The following is a 15,267-nucleotide window of genomic DNA, read 5'->3' as shown; positions in this document are numbered from 1 at the left end:
TAACACCTCTACTTCACATCATATATAAAAAGTAACCCAAAGTGGATTAAAGACCTAAATGTGAGAGTTAAAACTACAAATTTCTTAGAAGAAAACACAGGAATAAATCTTTATGGCTGTGGATTAGCCAATGGTTTCTTAGACATAATAAAAGCACAAGCAACCAAAGAAAACATAAATTGGACTTCATCAAAATTTAAAACATTTGTGTTTCAAAGAACACTACCAAGAAAGTGAAGACAACCCACAGAATGGAAGGAACTATTTGCTAATCATGTATCTGATAAGGGTCTAATACACAGAATATATAAAGAATTCTTATAATTCAATAAAAAAGTCAAATAACCCAATTTTTAAATGGGTAAAGAATCCAATTAGACATTTCTCCAAAAAAGATATACAAAAGGTCAATAAGCATGTGAAAAGCCACTTGACACCATTAGTCATTAGGGAAAATGCAAATAAAATTATAAGATACCATCTCACATCCACTAGGATGGCTGTAATCAAAAAGACAAGAGCAAGTGCTGACAAGATATGGAGAAATGAGAACCCTCATACATTACTAAGGGAAATGTGAAAATACAGCCACCCTGGAAAACAGTTTAGCAGTTTCTCAAAAAAGTAAACATAGTTACCTTATTACATAGCAATTTCACTCCAAGACAAGTGAAAACATATGTTCACACAAAAACTTATAAATGAATGTTCATAGCAGCATTATTCATAATATCCAAAAAGTATATTTGGATATATATTCATAATATCCAAAATTTTCATCAAATGATGAATGGATAAACAAAATGTTATATTTCCATTTAATGATATAAAATTCAGTGATAAAAAGGAATAAAGTACTGATATATACTACAACATGGATGAACCCTGAAAATATTATACTAAGTGAAAGAAGCCAGACAAAAAATTGCCACAGGTTGTATGATTCCATTCATATGAAATGTATAGAATAGGAGAATCCACAGAGAAAGTAATTAGTGGTTGCCAGGGTCTGGGGGTAAGGGGCGATGGCTCATGACTGAAAGAGGACATAAGGGGAAATTTCTGCGGCAGTGATACTATTCTGTTTCGTGATCTCTAGGGTAGTGAAATGGTATGCTCAACTTTATGAAAATTCATCAAACTCAGGATTTGTAAGCTTTCCTACGTGTATGTTATACTGCAATAATAATGTTTACAAAGTGGGGAAAAAATGGCCTAACCATCACAATACCAACACAGACTGGGCCTCAGTCTAAGATTCCAGTTCACTCAAGATCTAAACTAAATTATGCTACTGGAAAATGTAATCAGTTTGAACATGGAATGGACCATGAAGCATTTCTCTCTAATAAGAGTGAAGTTTAGATACAATTGTCCATGTTTCACATCATTCATCATAGTAAATACAGAAAACATAAAGTATTTGTGAACGGACTAACTGGAGAGGAGAACATTCCAGATTTCTCCACATTGGGATTATATAAATAGAACCAGAGATCAGTAGCACTGAAGAAGCTCTTGTAGAACCTGGGAGCCAAAGCTCAGATCACTGAAGTTTAACTCTCAAACCACAGAACTACGTCAAGCTAATATGAAGTGCTCCAAGTTCACAAGGAAATTTAAAGGCCATTATTAGCACCTGCAAACACTCCTATTATAACCCTCATTGTTTAATGGCCTACCATCCATGCCAGACCGGAAGCTCAATGAAGGGAGGATTCATCAAGGCTTCACCTCCGGAACACAAGAGTGTCTGGATATGGTAGTTGCCCAATAAATATCTGCTGAATTGATAGCTCAATGAGACAGTCTAGCAACATACAGTTACACAAAACACCCATTTTGATTAAAACAGTAAACTTGCTAAGGATCAAATACTGGGGTTATGGAGCACCCAGTTTAAGAGGGAAAGAAACAACCCTTCACACAACTGCCTTCACCCTTCTCAAAAAAAAAACAAACAGAAACTTTGCTAAGATAAAGAAAACTGTAGTGACTACCTCAGGCTCCACCCCGCTAGGGGATAAAGAGGAATAGACAAAAAGTGGAAGAGAAAAAGAAAGGGGAGGGACACCTGGGTGGTTGTTAAACGTTTGCTTTCAGCTCAGGTCAGGATCCCAGGGTCCTGGGATCGAGCCCCGCATCGGGCTCCCTGCTCCGCGGGAAGCCTGTTTCTCCCTCTCCCACTCCCCCTGCTTGTGTTCCCTCTTCTGCTGTGTCTCTCTCTGCCAAATAAATAAAAAATAAAATCTTTAAAAAAAAAAAGTCAGGGGCGCCTGGGTGGCTCAGTTGGTTAAGCGTCTGCCTTCAGCTCAGGTCATGATCCCAGGGTCCTGGGATCGAGCCCCGTATCGGGCTCCCTGCTCCGCGGGAGGCCTGCTTCTCCCTCTCCCACTCCCCCTGCTTGTGTTCCCTCTCTAGCTGTGTCTCCCTGTCAAACAAATAAATAAAAATCTAAAAAAAAAAAAGAAAAGAAAAAGGGAGTCAATTCTCCTAACTGCTCTTCAAAAAATGGCACAGAAGTTTGCCTTCACCCCACAGCAGAGCTGTATCTTCAATTTGTTTGTTTGTTTTTAAAGTGTGGGGCACCTGGGTGGCTCAATCAGTTAAGCATCTGCCTTCGGCTCAGGTCATGATCTTGGAGTCCTTGGATCAAGCCCCCCGTCTGGCTCTCTGCTCAGCGGGGAGTCTGCTTCTCCCTCTCCATGTTCTCTCCCTCTCAAATAAATAAAAATAAATAATAATAAATAAATAAGTGGGGGGGCTGAGATCAGTAATCCAAATGAAATCATGACTCACAATATATTAATGATAAACTGTCCTGCTTTTTATAGATTTAATTAGGCTGAAATTATTTTCAGCAAGACGTGGAATACAATCTATATGTACATACAAATAGGCTATGTCATAGATTATCAGCAAATGAAACCTAATAAACTTGATTTCCAGGAACTGCTTTATTTTTAAGTTTTTTTTTATTTTTTATTTTTTTTATTTTTTTAGTAATCTCTACACCCAACATGGGGCTCAAACTCACAACCCCAAGATCAAAAGTTGCATGCTATTGTGACTGAGCCAGCCAGTTGTCCCCCTTGAAGTGCTTTAAATACTTGTGATTCACATCCAAAACTGTGGGCTTTTTTTTTTTTTAATCAATTTAAGGCAAAATAATAGGAGCAAGAAAATAGCCAAGAACAGTCCTACACTGATGACTGAATGTGCAAGGACACTATAATAAGGGACCAACATTTGGGCATGAATTAATTCTTACGCGCATTCTCTCTCTTAGTACTCCAACAACACTCTCAGGATATTATTTTTCCACTTTATAGTTGAGGGAAATGAGACTCAGAAAATTGAAGAAACTGGCCAAAAATCAGACAACTAGCAGATGTTCAAAACCCCACAGCTTGTGCTCTTTTCACTAGAGGGAGAGGGACAAGTAGACTCTACACTGAGTGTGGGCCAGACTTGGAACTCCATTCCACCACCCTGAGATAAAGACCTGTGTCGAAAACAAGAGTTGGATGCTTAACCGACTGAGCCACCCAGACGCCCTCCCCTTTTTAAAAAAAAATTATTTAAAAAAATTTTTTTAAAGTTTTTGTTTATTTTTGTTTATTTTTTTTGAGAAGGGAAGGCAGTTATGTGAAGGGTTGTTTCTTTCCCTCTTAAACTGGGTGCTCCAAAACCTCAATTTTGGACTGAAATTGTCCAGTTGATAGGTAAAGCCTTCAAGGGTGAAAAGCTACTAACAATGCCTCAATTCTTATAAAATCAAGGACTAGAGGGGCGCCTGGGTGGCTCAGTTGGTTAAGCGACTGCCTTCGGCTCGGGTCATGATCCTGGAGTCCCGGGATCGAGTCCCACATCGGGCTCCCTGCTCAGCAGGGAGTCGGCTTCTCCCTCTGACCCTCTTCCCTCTTGTGCTCTCTATCTCTCATTCTCTCTCTCAAATAAATAAATAAAATCTAAAAAAAAAAAATCAAGGACTAGAGAGGTTCAGGAGGTGACCTCAAATTACAGAAATGTCAACTTCCTATGACATTCTATAAGTTCATGTGATTTTTTTCTTAGTTTTAGAGCAGTGTTATTAATTATATAATCTTTTTTTTTTTTTTTAGTTTCAGAGGTAGAATTTAGTGATTCATCAGTCACATACAACATTCAGTGCTCATTACTTCCTGTGCCCTCCTTAATGCCCATCAACAGTACATTAAAAAGATTATTCACGACCAAGTGGGATTTATTCCTGGGCTGCAAATCAATCAGTGTGACACACCACACTAATAAAAGACAAGAACCAGATGATCCTCTCAATAGATGTAGAAAAAGCATTTGACAAAATATAGCATCCTTTCTTGATAAAAGCTCTCCACCGTGCAGTTCATGTGATTTAAAGGCTCTCAAAAATTCCTCTTTCATTCTCTCTCAAATAAATAAACAAATCTTTAAAAAAAAAAGAGGGGGAGGCGTTTGGGTGGCTCAGTCAGTTAAGCGTCCAACTCTGATTTTGGCTCAGGTCATTATCTCAGGATGTGGGATGGAGCCCCAAATCAGGCTTCACACTCAGCAGAGTCCACTTGTCCCTCTCCCTCTTCTCCTTCCCTCTTGCCAACCTCCCCCCCTCAAATAAATAAACAAAATAAGTAAATAAGTCTTTAAAGGCTCTCAGAAATTCAAAACATTTCTAAGATGTGTGTACTGGTAGCAAATAACTCTACACTGTAAAGAAAAAAGAAAAACCACTAAATATCCAAATTAAGAAAAATGGTTAAATAATGTTCCATAAAACTGTACTTATGAAGAGTCTTTAATGATCTGGCAAATTGTTTATGAGAATGTTTATCAATAAAAGCAGACTCTGGGGATGCCTGGGTGGCTCAGTTGAATAAGTGTCTGCCTTTGGCTCAGATCATGATCCCAGGAACCTAGGATAGAGTCCCACATCCGGCTCCTTGCTCAGTGGAAGCCTGCTTCTCCCTCTGCCTGCTGCTCTCCCTGCTTGTGCTTGCTCTCTTCCTCTCTCTCTGACAAGTAAATAATTTTTTTTTTTAAAGCAGACTCTGATAGTAGACCTGTTTGGGGGACTGCTGCCTAGCCCATGCTTTGCAAGTGTCCCCTCCTTTTACAAGTGGCCACTACTGTCCTGAAACGCTGTCTCCTGACACAGATGACCGAACAAAAGGGAGCACCTGACCCATGCTGAGCCAATCAGATACTCCAGTATTTGAATTAAGCTTCAGCCTGGTTCCAGAATACAAAAGTAGAGTTTGGCTAAAATCAGTGTCACAGTAATCCAAAGTCAAGAGAAATTGGGGAGCAGAAACTGAGACCCTTGCAGAAGCCAGCCTCAGCACAGAGAATAGAACAGGCTTGCAGAGAAAAGCGGAGACAAAAGACCACACAGCTCCTGAGAAACAAAGGCAAAAAGCCTGAGGCTTTCCAAATCCCATGAGGTTCATTCCAGCTTCCTGCAACTGGGTTCCAAGAGACTCCTTACAATCAATCTTTTCTCTTAAATTTGAGAGCGTTTCTGTTCCTAACAATCTAATTAATTGACAGATATGAAATTATGTAAAAAAGAAAAAGCATTAATGAAAATGTCAACTATTAATAGCACTTGTTTCTTAGCATAATTATGAGTGATGTTTTCTAATGTTTATAATTTTCTTTCTTGCCAAGTTTTCAACAATGAGCATATTATTACTCAATCAGGGAAAAAAAGTTGAATAAATGAGGCAATTCTGGATTCAGATAATTAAGGCTTTACTATATAATCAGGTAATTTTAGAGCTGGAAATGACTTAAGAGTATATAAAATCCAGAGGATGTGAAACTTTGTTCCAGAGGACACATGGAACCTGTGGTGATGCTCTAGGGCCACTTTGTGGGAAAAGGAAGAAGCTGAGTACACCTCCTATAGTCAACACCTTTTATATTTTCTTTCCAACTTAAAAGATACCCTTCATTGTCCCCTTTACCAAGGACAGGGCCTAACAGACATTTTATGAAAAACGGGCCACTCCCCTAACCACAAAGGTCTTCATCTGATTGTTTGCCCCAAACCAGGCCTGAGTACCTTCCTCTGGTGTCTCCCCTCATTGAAGCGGCTGAAAAGGACAATTTCACCATAAAGATTATAGAAGCTAAGGAAATAAGTTGCAGGGAGCATGAAGCATGAACAAAATCCCATGAGACAAGAGCATAAGCAAGAGAGTTCCAAGTTATGGGCTCTAGCCATTTTATGAAGCCCCAATAGGTTTGTTCCTTGAGTATCTTGAAAAATCTATTGCCTTAACAGCAAGTTTCCTTTTCTGCTTGAGCTATAGCTTAGTTTCTGTTGTCTGCAACCCAATATACACACACAGACCCCATCTCAACCAGGTTAGCCATTGAGGTCCCATATTAGATTTTTATTTACACAGGGAAAAAAGTTCCCCTGCTTTAAAAGAAAAAAAAAGTATTGCTTCTACTAGCACAACTTCATTTTACTGGTGAGAAAATTAAGGTTCAAAGGCCTTGTCTTTACAAAGCAAGTTAAGGATTCTCTCCACTGAAAATGAAAAAGGGAATTTCAATACTTCCCAGATACAGACTTACATAGGTCTTACTGAGTCACAGATACAGTTCCAAATATTTCACCAACATTAATTTATCTAATTCTCAAGCAATGTCCTGATGCAGGTACTGTTACAGAAGGAGTGTGAGCCAAGCATAGTAATATGCCCAAAGTCACAGACTCAAATCTAGGCAGTCCAGCTCTGGAGTCTCAGTTCTTGACTGATATGCTATACTGTCTCTTTGTTAAGGATTTAAGCTTAAAATTAACCAAGTGGTACTGTTTATGCATTTGTTTAAAATGTGCAAATGGTACTTTGTCACAACAGATTCTTACATCTCTTTCAATCCTAAAATTCAAAGATGTGATGTCACAGGTGGTTTCTAGGATGTTATAGTCCAAATTTAGTTTTTACCTATTCTTCAATTAATTTCCCTTTGAGTCTCCATGGTTGTGCATTATAGGAATTGGGGCTAGAGCTACTTTATGGCTACTTCTCCAACACAAGTCTACGTTCACATTCTTGTCCCATTACAGCCACCCCACCTGTCCATTTTTGGCCTAGATAGGGCCATAATACAAAAGTGAAATGTATTTTTCAACTATTTCATTATATTCAATACTAATTTGTGTTCCTTTTTCTTCTTTTAAAAGTGGCAAGGTACAATATTCTATATTTCTCACAAAAATGAAACAAAATTGTGTTGCAACCCATTTAATGTGTTTATCTTTCTTTGGATTCTTTATTAAGGAATCTTCCCTAACCTCATCCTATGCCTTCTAAAATCAGTGATTCTTAACCTGGGAACAGTGGAAGAGAAGATCCACAAATGACCCCCAGATAGTCCAGAGAAGTATATACACAATTTTGTATTAGCAAGCATTTTTGTAATGGAGTTCATATTTTTTAAAAGATCCAGGATGCAAAAAAAAGTCAAGAACTACTGACCTAAACTGTTCAGTAGCATATCCCATGGGAAATGAAATTCAAATTAAGTCCTTTAATGATTCACCTTTTTGTAGCATCTCAATTATGCTAAATATTGTTTATTTGGTCAGAAGAACATACTTATAAATTATGTCCCAAATGATGAGGGTCTACAAGAATCTTCTTCAGTTACTTTAAAATACAATCAACAACGCACTCCTAAGTTTATGGTTAAATTGTATTTTACTACATATATAATTTCAGGTTAACATGTCAATGTAAAAGATAGATGACTTATAAATCTCTTAATTCAAAGTCTTTGGAAATGTTGTTTGCCTCAATAAGATAAAGAATTGTTCATGTATTCATTCATTCATTCTATCAAGTAGGTATGGAATACCACTATGTACCAGGCATGTCATTTGGCCCTATCTGCTTCTGTGATTTATTCTTGGTTCCCCTCTAAATTGTAGTCTAAATCTACAAATACAGGTTAAAGCATTTCGTTCATATTTGTATGCCCAGCAACCAGCATAATGCCTAGATCTTAGTGGAAACTTAATGTGTATTGCACTGCATAATGATAAAAGAGAAGACAGGTTGAATACAAAAGCAGTAGCTTCGCTTTAAGAAAAACCTCCCTGGCCTATTTTCATAGCTAACTCGTGCCACTAAAGTCTGAATGAGGTGGTTCATTAAAATCTGTCATCATCACAAAAATAAACAGACAAAAATTTTCTAAACATATCTCCTTCTAATAAGGTTTTCCTTGGATATAATGACAAGCCATGTCTCATGCTACAAAAGAGACCCTAAACAATGTCAAGAATAAATAACATTCAAAGGCCTTTCAATAAGGCACCCTACCCTAAAGATGTAAAACTTGAATGATTCACAAGCAAGATGAACTATGAAACTATGTTCATCTTGATAACGGCTTTCAGGCCAACTGTTTCAGAAGCAACATCAAGGAATAATAGAAATGATTAAAAAAAAGAAATACTAGAAATGAGGAACAAAAGGGGGAAATGGAGAAAATCATGCTGAGATAAGCATTTCGGCTCAGGCTGAGTGGAATGCTCTCAGAATTACTGGAAATGGCCAAAACGGTCTCGGAGTCTAAAAAGTTGGTTGTGTGAGGTTTGGCTATTATAGTTCACCATATGTCAGGGGCATTATTCGCGTCTTCAACAAGTCCCCAACATCCCGCCTGCAGCCTTCTCCGGGTGCCGCTAACCATTTTAGTTACTCCTATGACACAGGGTTAAAAACAAAAACAAACAGAAACCAACCTCAACAAGTATTTAGGAACGGCCTAGAGATTACTTTTCACCCCTAGCCGCAGCCCACGATCCTCCCACGGGAACTGCCAATGGACCCCAGCCCGGCCGGACAGGCGGAGGGGCGGCCGGCCACGCCCGGATGCGCGGCAGCCGGGGTCCGGGCTCGCCGGGCCGCGGGCCACACGCTCTGCTGGGGCCGCCCAGGCAAGGGAACTCGGACCAGGCGCCAGGGGCAATGTGCGGCCGGGCCTCACCTCCACGGCTTGGCCCAGCTCCAGGTCGAAGCCCACCACACACACGCAGTGCAGCCAGGCCGAGAAGCCGTCCCAGCGCAGCAGGCCCCGGCCGCGGCCCTCATCCTCTTCGTCGTCCTCCGGCGTGCCTCCCGCCGCCACCACCACGGCCGGTGCCCCGCGCTCCTCGGCCGCCGCCACCGCCTCGTCCAACGGCCCGCGGGAGCCGGGCCCCGAGGCTGCCAGGCCCCGCAGAGCCATCCGCCGCCCCCTTGCTGTTTGCACCGCCTCCACTGCAGACCGCGCAGCAGAGCGCGCCCGGCTCCGCGCAGGCGCAGCCGCCGCTGCCGCAGCCGCAGCCGCCGGGGACGGACTCGGTCGGGGCGGGGCCAGGGCCGGGGCGGGGCCGTGGGCCACGTGACCTTGGGAGCCCGGCTCTGCGCTGGTACACCCTTGGCCCCGCGCAGACGTGGGGTCATCTTACTGGCTCTTGACTGGGATTGTGAAACCCGCCCTGGCATCCTTGTTTTAAAGCTCTTCAAGAATGGTTTATGAATCCTGATACCCTTCTTCGCAGTGCAACGACCAGGGGAGGAATTATTTTTGGAATGACACGTTCATAATTATAAGGTATTATTAAATTATTACCCATAGTGGTAACCGTGGTTAACATTTCCTGAATACTTACTCTGTATCAGTTGATGTGCAAGCAAGTACTTTACAAATATTTACTCTGTTGACTCTTCGCATCATGACCAGTAGGTAGACTTCATTATTTCTTTTTTACAGATAAGGAAATTGAGATTCTGAGAGGTTACATGACTAGCCCAACAAGTACTACAACTTTGATGACGCCTTTCAGTTCACTCTCTCCGTCTGCTGATTCAGAGATCTGTGCCTTCACTTAGCTGTTCCCTCTCCACGAAGGTCCCACCCACCTTTCTGGGCCTGGTTGCCTGTGACTCATTGGACACTCACAACATCTGCAGTGCATTCTGAAATACCAGGTTGGCCTTCATAGCAACCTGTAGATCAGTCTCTCTTAGCAAGGGCCTAGTCTCAGGCAGCTTTGTGGTTGTGGTTGGTGTTTAGATTTTTTTTTTTAAGATTTTATTTATTTATTTGTCAGAGAAAGAGGGCGCAAGCACAAGCAGGGGGAGCGGCAGGCAGAGGGAGAAGCAGGTTCCCTGCCAAGCAAGAAGCCTGATGCAGAACTCCATCCCAGGACCCTGGGATCATGACCTGAGCCGAAGGCAGATGCTTAACCGACTGAGCCACCCAGGCATCCCTAGATTTTATGTTTAAGTAATTTCTACATCCAGCTGGAACTTACAACCCCAAGATCAAGAGTTGCGCGCTCTACCAACTGAACCAGCCAGGCGCCCCAAGAAGCTTTGTATTCTCAGAGATCAGCACAGTGCTGAGCACCCAGGAGGCACTTGGTCTATTGAATTATTACTGATTATTGGTCCAGCGTGATACTACTGATTAGGATTTTATTAAACATCTACCATGCAGAGTATAAACAGCACAATAAAAGTAGATAGGAAACACACAAGAATACCCCAACAGAAAAATGAGTAAAAGACAATGGATAATAACTCACAATAAACAATTTTTTAAGAAAATCAGTTTTCATGCTTTTACACACATTATCTCATCTAGTCCTCCTAGCAACCCAAAAAGGCAAATCTCATTATTCCCCTTTTTACAGGTAAAGATTCTGAGGCTCCATGAGATGATGATGATGCACAACCAATAGGTGGCCTAACGGATTTAAACCCAGATCTCTCTGAGTCAGCCTAAGCTCCTAAGCATTTTGCTGCAGTACCCAGTCAAATTTACCCCACTTGACAAACATTGTTCTGTATATATCATTAAGATTTTTATTTGGAGGGGCGCCTGGGTGGCTCAGTCATTGGGCATCTGCTTTGGCTTAGGTCATGATTTCCAGGTCCTGGGATCGAGCCCCGCATCGGGCTCCCTGCTCCGCGGGGAGCCTGCTTCTCCCTCTCCCGCTCCCCCTGCTTGTGTTCCCTCTCTCACTGTGTCTCTCTCTGTCAAATAAATAAATAAAATCTTAAAAAAAAAAGATTTTTATTTGGAGTGTTAACATCAGTATTTCAAGGAAAGGGTCAAGTATCATCAGACATCAACAGTGATGTTTGCTAGAGCCTATTTTTAGTACATACGTTGAACTAGGAACAGCATTAAAGTTAAAAGCCAAGTCTGTGGCCAAAGCAATCTGCCCTCCTACTCTAGAGAACCACTGTAGTTAAAAGAGAAAAACAAGGTTCTGCATTTAAGTTAGTCTTTAAACCTATTATTAGGAAAGAACAGTAGCTTTTATTATTAAAAACAAAATTAGGGCACCTGGGTGGCTCAGTCCGTTAAGCGTCTGCCTTCAGCTCAGGTCATGATCCCAGGGTCTTGGGATCAAGTCCCACGTCAGGCTTCCTGCTCAGCTGGGAGTCTGCTTCTCCCTCTCCCTCTACCCCTCCCCACTGCTCGTGCTCTCTCTCTCTCACACACACTCTCTCTCAAATGAATAAATAAAATCTTAAAAAAAAAACAATTAAAAAGAGCACTGGACTAGCAGTCAGAAGTGCCAGGTCCACCCATAATCATGGTAGGCAAGCTGCTCTAAGACTCAGTTTCTGCATTGATGAAATAGGAATGATCATTCCCAGCCTACTCATCTCACTGATTGTGGGGAAGAGCCAAGCTATCTCAATGCACGCATTTTATGGGTGCTACCTCATATAATAATTAATAAGCTTTAAACACTACTTGTTCCACAGGGCTGGCTCTTTGACATGTGGATACAGACTGCCATTCCTTGAAATGCTGTTGCATAATTTGAATTAAGAGTAATCTTGTGGGGCGCCTGGGTGGCTCAGGTAGTTGAGAGTCTGCCTTCAGCTTGAGTCATGATCTCCAGGTCCTGGGATCGAGCCCCTTGTCGGTCTCCCTGCTCAGCGGGAAGTCTGCTTCTCCCTCTCCCTCTGCCTGTCTCCTGCTTGTGCTCTCTCTGTCTCTGTCTCTCTCAAATGAATAAATAAAATCTTTAAAAAAAAAGTAATCTTGCAAAATGTAACAACATATTAAAATGAAAACAACATGTTAAGAGGACTGTAAGTTTGATGAGAAAGATAGCACACCAGGGCTCTAAAACATCTTAAAGGTGGAAAAAAAAATTATTTGGTTTGCTTTGGAAAAAACTAGCAAACATCACTAAAATCCTCAAAATCCACAACCACTAGGAGAACAAAAATTGCCTTTTGCTTTTTGTTTCTTTTCATCCTCAAAACTTTCATATTTGACCTTTGCATCATCAATTTTAACCTAGTTGCTATGGTTAATACTTACATGGGGATAAGGGGAAAAGTGCTAATACTTCCTTCTTACGATTCTGCACTAGAACCTTTGATTCTGAAAGGATCTTGGATCAGGTCATCTCTCCAAACTTCCCATCCTATTCATGAATCTTCTGATGTTTGGTTAGCCAGCTGCCATTCTAACACCCCTTATTAAGATAAAGTCACTACCTTGCAAAGCTGCTATTTTCTGGATGTTCAAAAGGGCTAGGAAATTCTTCCTTTTATGGCGACAAGATCGATCAGCCACTTTGTAATGTATATTCCTTGGTCTAAGTTGTGTTGGCTGAGATTACAAAGAAGGGTCCAACTCTTGTACGTGATAGCGCTCCCAATTATTGAAAATGGTTATCCCACATCCACATGCCTTCTAGTTTCCAGGGCAAACTCCCCCAGTTCCTCCTACTATTCCTCAAAGGATGTAGTTTGTAGGCCATTCATCATCCTGTTGCCCAACTGGGGCATACTCCAACTTGTCGACATCACTCTTAAAATGCAGTGCCCAGGAGGAAACACCATCCTCCAGGTGTGATCTGACCACCGCAAGGTGTACTATGGGACTATTACCTTACTTGTCCCAGCCGCCAGCCTTCTATTAATGCTGGTTCAGATCACATTTGCTTCTTTTGGCAGGCAGGTCACATCACTGGCTCATGTTGCATTCACTGTCAACTAAAGCCCTGGGTCTTTTTTCATATGAGGAGTACTTAAGTCAGGGCAGGCTGCTTTAGCCAAGAGTATGACTGGATTCATGGCTCTGCTGCTCTTCTAATATTACCAGCAACACTGAGCACAGGATTAAAAACATTCCAAACTTCTCTATTCACCCCAACCAAAATCTTGGCATTTCAGCAATTTTTATAGTTTAAAAAAAAAAGAAGGGGTGCCTGGGTGGCTTAGTCGGTTAAGCGTCTGACTCTTGATTTCAGCTCAGGTCATGATCTCAGGGTTGTGAGATTGAGCCTGCATAAGATTCTCTCCCTCCCTTTCCCTCTGCCCCTTCCCACTCCCTCTCCGAATGAGGAGGAGGAGGAGGAGAAGAAGAAAAAGGAAAGGGTGAGCTTCTTTAGATAATGGTGTGAATTGCAATGCCAGATATCTGGACTTAATTTTACCGAAAGGGAAAGAGTCCAAGTGCCCTACATATCCATCTACGTAGGCAACCAGAGGACTTCCCTCTTACTTTTGAGTTAAATGCTGCTGCAGCTGCTAGAGCATAAATACACTTGTGGTGGCAAGAAAATATACAGAGAAATACACAGAGGATCAAGTGCCAGTGTGTTATCAACAGAGACTGAGGTTTACCGCCACACACCTCTGAGAGGCAAAATGCCTAACTACATATTTAGAAGAGAGAATCCAGGCAAAGAAGACAATAAAATACACTGTTGGGTGCTTTCTAAGTAGTGTTGGTGAAAGCTTAAAAAAAGACTGTGAAGAGCTTTGGGTTTTGTCTTTACCTTCCCAGTATCTCCATGACGCCTGGTACATGAGAGGCACTCAGTAAATATTTACTGAATGGATGAATATACTTTAAAAATCTCTAATTGCTGATCTCCTATTTTATAGAATTTTCCTTTCGTGGTCAGTATGAACACATGAGAAGTTAATAAAAAATGTTTCTTAAGTGTAGTTCACTCTAGCTTATGAGAAATAAAGATAGTAACACTTTGCTTATTTGAAGATTTACTTTCCAACTGCCTGACCCAGTTTGTACTAGGAGACAGGTTTAGTAAGCCCAACTAGCAGTCAACATGCAAGACAGAAAAGGTAACCCGTCAAGTTCATGCTCTTTAATCAGAGGTGTGAGACCTTCACTCACAAATTATTTTGTCTAAATTCACACAAAATTCTAACAGGTGTGCTTGCCTAGCTTCCCAGAGTAAGCAGCAAATAAAGAAAGTGAGGACGCTTGGGGCTGAGCATGAAAAGAGCAGAAAACAAAAGGCTTTTAGGTTAATAGAATGGAAGGAAAAGGAAAAAAGGAATCAGAAAACAAAAGAGTTTGGAAGAATACACAGTAAACTATTAACAGTGGTTGCCTCATGGGGAATAGGAATTGTGGGAAATTTAAGCGCTGGTAAATAGAAATAGGGAACTTTGCTTTCTATCTTATACAACTCCATTTTTTTAGTTAGAGAGGGCATACATTGCTTTTGTAACTAAACATTAAGAGACAATAAGAGTGTAATAGAGCTGCTTAATAAAAGTGAAAAATTGGAAATCACCTAACTGTCCAACAATAGGGGATTGGCTGAAAAATATCATATATCCACACAATAGACTAATATATAGTCATTTAAAATGTTATAGAAGAATATTGTATAGCAGAAAAATGTTCAACATGTATATTTTAAGTAGAAAAAAGTAGGTCACAAAATGAAATACAGTGAATGATCCTATTTTAATGGACTTATATGCAATAAAAAAGAAAAAAGACACTAGAGTTGATACAAAATATCCGGACATAGGAGAAATCTTCTGCTTGGAATTAAACATTTCTTTTTCTTCATCTGTGTAATATCTAATATCTCTATAACTGAAAGCTTTTTTTATAGGTATAATGAGAAATCAGCTAAAACAGAAGGGAAAGAAATTACAATGGTTTCACTAATATCTTTGTGGTAGAAACTGCTATGCCACTATGATGATTAATTGTATGTGTCAACTTGACTGGGCCACGGATGTCCAGATAGTTGATTAAATATTATTCTGGGTGTGTCTATGAGGGCGTTTCCAGATGAGATTAACATTTGAATTGGTAGACTTGGGTAAAGCAAAGTGCCCTCCCCAGTGTGGGTGGGCCTCATCCAATTCATTGGAGGCCTAGAGAGAACAACGAAGGCTGAGTAAGGAAGAATTTGCTCTCTGCCTGACTGCCTTG

General features: G+C 40.8%; 1 protein-coding gene across 2 annotated transcripts in view; it reads right to left on the bottom strand.

Moving 5' to 3' along the window:
* The window catches only part of DENND6A (DENN domain containing 6A), a 55,762-nt gene extending 46,455 nt beyond the window's left edge, over positions 1-9,307 (bottom strand). For both annotated transcript variants that reach the window (XM_028110398.1, XM_028110399.1), the window contains exon 1: positions 9,028-9,307. In XM_028110398.1, the coding sequence (XP_027966199.1) occupies positions 9,028-9,267 (240 nt within the window). In that variant the 5' untranslated portion in view covers positions 9,268-9,307. The remainder of the gene's footprint in view (positions 1-9,027) is intronic.
* Positions 9,308-15,267: the final 5,960 nt, after the last annotated feature.

The sequence above is a fragment of the Eumetopias jubatus genome, unplaced genomic scaffold, assembly GCF_037043125.1.
Source record: "Eumetopias jubatus isolate StellerSeaLion01/CBP00866 unplaced genomic scaffold, mEumJub1_p1.0 scaffold_1, whole genome shotgun sequence".
Lineage (NCBI taxonomy): Eukaryota > Metazoa > Chordata > Mammalia > Carnivora > Otariidae > Eumetopias > Eumetopias jubatus.
The sequence above is the reverse complement of the archived record's forward strand: the minus strand, read 5'-3'. Positions and strand labels throughout refer to the sequence as shown.